The sequence below is a fragment of the Patella vulgata genome, chromosome 3 (assembly GCF_932274485.2).
Source record: "Patella vulgata chromosome 3, xgPatVulg1.2, whole genome shotgun sequence".
Classification (NCBI taxonomy): Eukaryota; Metazoa; Mollusca; class Gastropoda; family Patellidae; genus Patella; species Patella vulgata.
Window position 1 is genome coordinate 42535957 of NC_065881.2, and position 9817 is coordinate 42545773.

The 9817-nt window shown below is 36.3% G+C and overlaps 1 protein-coding gene across 2 annotated transcripts; it reads right to left on the bottom strand.

The window, feature by feature from the left end:
- Positions 1 to 1924: 1924 nt before the first annotated feature.
- Positions 1925 to 9576, bottom strand: LOC126814897 (ZP domain-containing protein). 2 transcript variants are annotated; one of them, XM_050540345.2, is made up of 7 exons: positions 9435 to 9533; positions 9292 to 9350; positions 6419 to 6524; positions 4755 to 5329; positions 4084 to 4423; positions 2726 to 2967; positions 1925 to 2361 (listed from the first exon to the last, which is right to left on the bottom strand). In XM_050540345.2, exons 4-7 carry the CDS (start codon positions 5104 to 5106, stop codon positions 2255 to 2257), a joined length of 1041 nt encoding a protein of 346 aa, XP_050396302.1. In that variant the 5' UTR covers positions 5107 to 5329; positions 6419 to 6524; positions 9292 to 9350; positions 9435 to 9533; the 3' UTR covers positions 1925 to 2254. The 2 variants fall into 2 exon arrangements, with proteins under 2 accessions (XP_050396302.1, XP_050396304.1); XM_050540347.2 differs by lacking the exon at positions 9292 to 9350 and having other exon boundaries at positions 9435 to 9576.
- Between the last annotated feature and the right edge of the window lie 241 nt (positions 9577 to 9817).

Sequence of the window (9817 nt, forward strand, 5' to 3'; positions counted from 1 at the left end):
CATTGCAAAATTTTAACCTGTCGTCAGATACATGTTTTCCGGTCAAAGATTAACGTCGGTTTTCCCAGATTGGGATTCCCGGAAATCCACGCGGCCGGCAGTTTCATGGAGTTTAACCATGAAACTATACAATTGTTTTTCGGACAACTAGTTTCATTATGTATAACAATCGTTGTTAAACCAAACCGTGAAGATTTCGATTTGACAGTTTTTACGTATTTTTGAAAACAGGTTTCGAAGTGTGTTGGTTCTGTTATGCAAGCTCTTTTTCGACATTCCAAAGTAAATATACGGTGCTAAGACCACCTAAAGATTGGTTTTAAATGTTCTTACTATTATTTAGTACAGGTTTCGCTTTAGTTTTTATATTTTACGCTGACATTTTATTGCTTTAAATCTTTCTAGTGCAAATACGGAAAATTTCACCTTTTGACCTACGGGGTCACTAAGACTAAAGGTGAATTTAGCAAGTTTACATTTTTATTGAAAGAGTGATTACTTTCGATCATTTTCAGCATATTTCATGATACAAGAATGGCTGCGCATTCCCTTTCAATGCAAATGACCTCATTTGACCTTTGACCCCGAATATCTCGAAAACGCCCCAATGTCGGACTTATTACCACTTGGCATCTTTTATAATAGAAAAGTTGGGTCTGGTTTTGTGCCCATTTGATGGACACCCCGCACACTGAGCCTCTGGTTTATCTGGTATATCAAGTTGTGGACCCACTAGAGGTCACAATAATTTTGATCCCATTTTGATGAAACTTGAAATACATGTTTATAACCCACAGATCTTGGTTCCTTTTGATATTTCCTGAATTACGGCCATTGATTGTACCAAATTTAGAGGTCACAATTTTTATCCGATTTAAAATAAAACGTGTCAATATATCACCGTTACACACTAAGATCTTGGTTCCTTTTGATAATCGCGCATATCCGAACGTAACTTTCTGGATTATGGCCCCTGATTGTTCGAAAAATCGCATTTTTAGCTTGCAGATTCTCTAGAGGTCAAAAAAAAATTTCCGGTTTTAAATACCGTTTAAATATATCACCATTCCACCATAATGAAAGTTGAATTCGAATTTCGGGAAAATTGAAATGAAACTGCCTAACAAAATTGCCGCCCTTTGTACGCAAATTGTGAAAAAGTATGTAATACGAAGGTTGTGGACCCTCTAGAGGTCACAATTTTAATCCGATTTTGATGAAACTTAAAACATATCTTTATATCCCAAAGATCTCAGCCCCTTTTGATATTTGCGCATTTCAGACCATAACTTTCTGGATTATTGCCCCTGATCGTACAAAAAATCGCGTTTGTTTTTAGCTTGTTCTCTATCCATCTCCTGCAAAATATGGGCGTATCCTGCCTGGCAGCCATTGGTTCATTTTTTGACAGAAAGATGGGATCAAATGTAGGGATCTGGAAATTGACCTTACATTCTGTCAGCCAGTTGCATTACTCACTAATTTTCTTTAGTTAGACAATCGATTCCACAACATTTATTAAGTAAGTGGTTGCAATGCAAGATACATCCACATTTTGTAAGGTCCCGATGCTTCACATCCCTGTTGGGGGAGATTGCTGATTATCGGTATGGTTTTTCCCTGACGAACAGACGAACCAACAGAGATTGATCACAATTGCTAGGTTTAATGCTCTAATGTTCCCAATTCATCACACCAGAAAGCCTGCGACTTAATTACACCTTTTGCGTAAAAAGCGGAGACCATAACCCAAGTAGATCCTTATAATATATTCTAAGTTTTATTTAAGACAGATAGAATAACCATTTAAATGGATCAAAATTCACGTCAAGAATCATTCAAATGACTATACTCTGTTCCTAACGCGTTATTAAACCAGTGCACTCACTCAGCCACGGTGTCCCAAACAAAAGACAAAAGAAACGAATTTGAAATAATATTTTTTTTCATTTGTTAACTTCACATCATTATGATATGTTTATAAAATTAACAGATTTATTGATTAAATTTATAATAAGCAATGGTTAATATAATATAGGTAAAATTAAATGATATAATTAATTTAAGCATTAAAATTGTCAAATTTGACTTAAGCATTATAAAATGTAAGGGCCAATTCCCGTACAGCTTTCCAGGGGAGGCAATTTCACAAGTTGTAGTAATTTCTATAATTAATTTATGCCCAATCTGATCCATGAAAGTTTTTAAAAATTGACTATTAATCTAACAGTCCATCGAATGTTCATTATAAGAATTAAGCCTGGACTTTTCGGCTTATGAGCGCCATAAGTGCGATTATTACTGCTAATGCAGACAAGCTCAGACATGCGATAGCTATTAATGAACTTCCTTCTGATTCTCCTGAAAAATAATGTCAAAAAAATTAATGATTAGGGTGTCAATATGGTTGTGGCCATAAAAAGACTGAAGTAAGATAACCCCATAAATGTCAGAAATAAAATGCCAAGGCCAGGCCGCTGTGGCAAAGGTATTCTCTACTAGCCTGTAATATACAACATGGTAATATCTGATTATGCCTTTTCTTGTCTGTACGACCCCCTCCCAGCCTAATGCGCCTTTCTGATACTATACTTTCGATTAACTGGCCGAGCTAACGTCGACTGATTAACTTAGCCGTTGCTAGCAATTTAACCCTCTTTAAAACGAAGACGTTGGATCCACATCTTCATTGGTCTAGTGTGGGAGCAGCAATAAGTAAACTTACTTTTTAGGGTAGTAAACATGATAGGACCAGTAGTAATAACATAAGATTGATGTGATGAACGTTTCCGCCGTCTGTTATTGCAGGTTGCATCACATTCGTGAAAACTGCAAGCTGCTACCTCACAGTGTACGTATACTGTTGAAACTATTGTACTTTGATTTTGTGGGATCGCTGATAATTTGAAGCTGAATTTGATCTCGTTGCTTCTGGTTTTTCTAACTCTAACTACTCTTGATTCACACCTAAAATATTCAAACATTTTATTCAACCTGTTGAAAGAATATCCATTCCAAACGGAAGATCGCGGAATGCACATTATCGATGGGTTTTGTCCCTGACGAGCAGACGGACCAACAGAGAACGGTGAAATCATGGCCACTATCAGCCACCATACTATTGGAGAAAATCTGAAGTAGAATGTCGAAAGTCAAAGTTGACAGTACAAAGTCTATAGTTGATGTAGAAAGTATAAATTCTGTCCTTGAAATTAGAATTAGGACGATTAAAAGTTGAAAATCTTGATGTTTTTGCAGATTAAATGCATAAAGTTATAGGTTTCGACCTTTAAATTACCATTTTAGATAAAAAGTTTTTCTTTAATTTTTGATTTTCTACTTTTTATCCAAGATCGCATTTTGAACCCGATACCTGATGTCTGATTGTCGAGTTACGAAAATGGCGAAATTACATGGCCACCACTATCAGCCACCATATGTTGGAGAAAATCCACGGTAGAAAATCTGAGTAGAATGTCAAGAGTCAAAGTTGATAGTAGAAAGCAGAAAGTCGAGAGTTGATGTAGATAGTCGAAATTCTGTCCTTCAACGGAAAATTATGACGGTTTAATGTTAAAAACTTGATGTTTTTGCAGATTAAATGCATAAAGTTACAGATTTCACCATACACAAATGCTTTTAGATAAAAAAAAATTCCCATTTCTTTAATTTTCTATTTTTTACATTCTACTTTTGATTTTCTATTTTTTACATTCTACTTTTGATTTTCTACTTTTATTCTACATCGCATTTTGAACCCGATACCGTGCCATACTAGAAAACTCACAATTTAAACGGGAAGTCATGGTCCGATTTCCACCGAAGTCGAATTTGTCCCCGAATTTAGTTTAATTAACATTTATTTTAACGTTAATTAAAATCAAATAAACCATTGTGACCTTTGGAGGATACCAAAATCTTTCAATTCATCATATTTTTGTAATTACTGAACCGAGTGAACCATTTTTTATTTTAACTTATATTCCTTCTAGAGATTTAACTTTAACAATATTTGAAGGGATTCAAAACCATTTAAGTGACGTTCGGCTGATTTAACAGACGGTTCTAGTAACAATTGGTTACCCATTTTCATATAGTTTGGTATTCTCGTTATTGGCTGGAGATCGAGTTGTTGTTGCAATACAATTTTCGGCTCGTACTCCAATTTTCGATTGGTTTTCTTCAATGACCAATTGAATGTTGATGCTACCATCTGGTTGAATCTCAGCAGGATACTCAGATACAACTTCAGTAAAATCATCTTTCCTATATTGATTCATCCTAATAACACCAAGCAGACCTTTATTCTTCTCGTACAACACAACTCTGTCCCGTACTGGGAAGTCATAATTAGAAAGATTTTGAGTTTCCGGGTAATTACACTCGATAGAGATAGTACCATCAGCAGATGAGCCGTAAGCATCTGAAAATTCAACAAATAAAACATACAAATAACGAAACAGAAATCAGTATACGGCTGTATTAGTTGGAGAAAGGTGACGTGGAATTAGTTTAACACCGGCTTTCTTTTACGGTGATATAGGAAACATGTTGAGAAAGTTTCACTCTGCAACATTATCCGGCAAAAACAATAATGACCTATGTGAAACGCTTTTTGTGAATTTCAACATATTTTCAACAGCAAAGGTAATTTTCACGAAGAGTTGTATCTCCCAAGTACGGCAGAGTAAACCTTCTAGGGATAACATAATCTGATAATAAAAAGGATGATTACCGTAACGGATTTTACTAACCACGTAGCTCATTTCGAAAGATCAGCGAATGGTTGCTGAATTCAACGGTTGTACCACATTCATTCAAACCAAACTCTTTTAAGATATGGGTTCCATTAAACCTGGTTCTACACCCTGGGTCGTTTAATTTCCATTCTGTGGAATGTAAATATGTCTTTGGTATCAACAGTTGAATGGACTTCTTGGAACACACAATGTCGTTCCTGGACTGCAAACTTTCATTAGTTACTGGTTCTATAGTGTCTAAAATATTAAAAACAAAAACTATACAGCAATACATTCTAAACTGATGTTGATGTCTGTACGTACAGCGGCTCGGCAACCTGTAATATACTAAAAAGTGATTAGACATCTACCATCCCTGAAATCGTCAGCAGTCATACCCTACTAGTCCAGTCCCGTCCAGACTGCGCAACTTAACGCAAAATCATGCAATATACTCACGTAATGTATCTGTGACCTTCGTCCTACCACAGTGATTTTCAACATACTTACAGTTTCACGTTACCGCTCTTTGGTTGGGAAATTTAATCTATATATAATCGTCAAATCTCCAGCGTCTAACTTACTTCAATCTGAAATAAATAAAATATTTACAGTTTTAAATGAAACCCGAAATGACATAAAATTCATAACGGTTTTCATCACTGTTTCGTTATACTCAAAATTTTCTACCGGTTGCAGGACGGTGTCATCACACAAAACGTGTGCCCTGACCTGACCCAATAATGTTGTGTAATACAACGTACCTCGTAATACATCTGGGGAAGAAATCCATAATTACGTAACAGCAGCAAAAAGTACACAAACACACGGATGCGTACTTATCGATTTTGTTTGGGGGGGGGGGGGAGCAAAAATGAAACAGACTGATGCATAGGTCCCCAATACGAGTCGAGCAGCGCGGGTGCTAGCTTTCTAGAGGGGTCCGGGGCATTTTTTTTTAATTTAGAGTCCCTGAAATGCCAATTCCTGGACTTTGGGGGAAGATTCTACAGAATTCCGATGGTCAGAAAACACTTAAAATATGAGTAAAATTGAGTACTACGCATGGGAATCCATGTTATAAAATTACAAAGTAGGCTACTGTGAATCTGTGACAACTTATGAAAGTTATAATAATTACATCATTTGCATGGACCTTTATCTTCGATATATTGTCGTGGTGGATACAATGACATATGTACATAATAGCATAGATATGACTATGTCCTCATATTTTCATCAACCGCCCACACTTTTTCTAGAACCCTCCTGAATCTTCCAATTATTTCTAAACACTGTTTCCAGAAGTTTCCATGATTTCTAGAAGTTTCCAAATGACAATTGAAATTTTAGAAAGTTTGATCGCTTAAAATGGTAATAAACGATAAATTTCGATGAACTATTATCTATTATCGTGACCTGCAAGGAGCATGTCCCTGGACCCCCCCCCCCCCCATAGAACGCTCGCATACCTGTAGTGCGCCACTCATATTACGGACCTGTGCATCAGTCGGTTTCATTTTTACTAAACACCCCCCCCCCCCCCAAAAAAAAAATCGACATGTTCGTCCCTGGTTGCTTTACTGGCAGGTTAATGGATGTCGATTCTAGTGCATTTACTGTCGAATATTCAAATTTCACTAAAGAAGACTATACATGCAGTTACTATAATTAATTACCTTTCAGCTGAATATATACACTCGGTAGATTATGCGCATCTGATTGTCAGTCGAGCTTCAACATTTCCGTTTCGCTGCAATAGTTTCATTGGTTTTGGACGTTGGTCTGACAAAAATCAGAAATAACAACATTCAAATAATTCAATACATGTATTTCATTTTGAAAATCATCAATCTTTGATTCCATTTCCATTCTATCGTCTTCTTAATCAAAAGAAAAACAAATCACACATTGGTCTGCATCTTGACTATATTTGGGTGCCTTCTATTTTTTTTGGTCCAGATAGTCTTCTACGTTGATTTTAATGGAGTTTGCTTTAGAGCTTGAAACTTCATCTTTTTAATCTTAAACGTCCATAATTACGATGAGATCAAATTTCAACTCTTAATTTGTTGCTATCTTTAAACAATATTATATGACATCCACAGTCTTTGTCTTTAACAACAGATTATGCTAATAATAGCTGCCGATTGTAGAATAAATCAATGGCAGACGGGACCATATCTTAATTTAGAAAGTTCTAAGATGTACGGCCACAATCTGTTTCACAGAGAATTACGAGTCTTCTAATATCTCTGTAAAAGATGACTGCCTTTAACACGTGCCATCACAGCACGCGGCGTCAATCATTGGCTGAATGTCGCGTGCATTGTTTATATAAGACGTTACTGCCTCGGGCAGAATGCTGCCTTTTAGTCATTTTAATACCCATAAATTTATACTAAATAGGAAATAATTTTTACTTACAAATACGTCAAACGTCTTTATTTATTTTTCTAATACATCAAAAAAATGTTTTAGAATTTAATTTGTCGGTGGAAAAAAGGTAATATTTGAGACTCATTAAGTCGCATTGATGTCATCTTTATCAGTGATTGTAGCGGCCTAGCGAATATTAAAACACAGATCCTATTTCGTTTCGTTTTTATAGTTCAAAATTTAGTTTCACTTGTCTTTACTACACTAGGATCTCGTATGAACTCTGACGCGACCTATCGCTATACAAACGGTCAGATCTTGTAGTGTAGATAGGTGTAGTGTAGATAGGGCATCGAAAGTATAACCAGTGGTTGCCAGGCAGGATACGCCAACATTTTGCAAGAGATGGATAGAGAACAAGCTAAAAACAAACGGGATTTTTTGTACAATCAGGGGCAATAATCCAGAAAGCTATGGCCTGAAATGTGCAAATATCAAAAGGGGCAGAGATCTTTGGGATATAAAGATATGTTTTATGTTTCATCAAAATCGGATAAAAATTGTGACCTCTAGAGGGTCCACAGCCTTCGTATTACACACTTCTACACAATTTGCGTACAAAGAGCGGCCATTTTGTCGGGCAGTTTCATTTCGATTTTCCTGAAATACGAATTCAACCTTCAATATGGCAGAATGGTAATGTATTTAAAATCGGAAAAAAAATTGTGACCTCTAGAGAATCTGCAAGCTAAAATTGCGATTTTTCGAACAATCAGGGGCCATAATCCAGGAAGTTAAGTTCGGGTATCCGCAATATTATCAAAAGGAACCAAGATCTTAGTGTGTAATGATGATATATTCAAACGATTTTTTAAATCGGATAAAAATTGTGACAATCAGGGGCTATAATTCAGGAAGTTGTGGTCCGATATGCGCGAATATCGAAAGTAACCGAAATCTGTGGGTTATAAACATGCATTTCAAGTTTCATCAAAATCAGATAAGAATTGTGACCTCCAGAGGGTCCACAACCCTGATACATAATATTTTGACACTATTTGCGAACGAGGGGCGGCCATTTTGTCAGTTTCGGTCCCTTTTTATACGAAATTCGAACTCAGACATTTAGGGTGTAACAGTTATATATTGTAACGGTTTTTAAATCGGATAAAAATTGTGACCTCTATGGGGTCCACAAGCTAAAAACGTGATTTTCCGTACAAGCAGGGGCCATAATTCAGGAAGTTATGGTCCGATATGCGCGAATATCGAAAGTAACCGAGATCTGTGGGTTATAAACATGTATTTCAAGTTTCATCGAAATCAGATGGGAATTGTGACCTCCGGAGTGTCCACAACCCTGATACACAATATTTTGACACTATTTGCGAACGAGGGGCGGCCATTTTGTCAGTTTCGGTCCGATTTTTACGACATTCGAACTCAACCATACTTATGGTGTAACAGTGATATATTGTAACGGTTTTTTAAATCGGATAAAAATTGTGACCTCTATGGGGTCCACACGCTAAAAACGCGATGTTTCGTACAATCAGGGGCCATAATTCAAGAAGTTATGATCCGATATACGCAAATATCTACAGGAACCGAGATCTGTGGGTTATAAAGATGCATTTCAAGTTTCATCAAAATCAGATGAAAATTGTGACCTCCAGAGGGTCCACAGCCCTGATACACAATATTTTGACGCTATAATTTGCGAACGAGGGGCGGCCATTTTGTCAGGTGACAATTTTCTTCTGATTTTGATGAAACTTGAAACGTAAGTTTATAACCCAAAGATCTTGGTTCCTTTCGATATTTGCGCATATAGGATCGTATGGCCCCTGATTGTACGACAAATCGCTTTTTGTTTAGCATGTTCTCTAGTAAGTGCAGGGGGGCTGCACCACACAAAATTTACACAAAAACAAATACACGGACAAGACATCGTACTCAGGAAAACACAAACAGACAGACAATTCAAAAAAAGTGACTTCACTCAAATTTGAAAACAATCAGGAATACAACCCAAAGAAACCATTGTGCAATGCCAGCATGAGTCATGATCTGCTATATGCGACACGAAATACGAATGTAAGCATATGAAGTAAAATTCAACTATACAAGTAACCATATCGGTGAAATGTATAAAAAAGTAGTCTAAACTAACCATCTCTTGCAAAATGTGGGCGTATCCTGCCTGGCAGCCACTGGTTACTATAATTATAACTGTAAATATACATATAATTTTAACAGTGTAGCATCATTGGGAAAAGTCAAGAATAACAGGATCATTAAAAATTATAAAATTACCCTTTCGTGTTTTTATCCATCACATTCATCGTTTTGGTGCTTGCTAAACCAGGCGCTACAATTTTAAATCCGGTCTTATTCGATCGCAAATAAATCACATGTACTTCCCTGTTATCAAACAGTACTTAAATTGAAATGAGATACTTCCTTCTTTTGTCAGGCAAGGACACACTATTAAAGTATTGTCGGCAAATTGTGTACGAATGTCATTTCATCACACCCAGATTGTAAACCTAAGTTGATATTTCAAAATGTAGGCTTTCATTTAATTTAAGCAGAATGTTAACATTATATAGTTTTAAAACATACATATTTGGGACCTTTGCCTTTTGAAATAGGACCTTATAATACCTATTATAAGGTCCATGATCAGAGTATAAAAA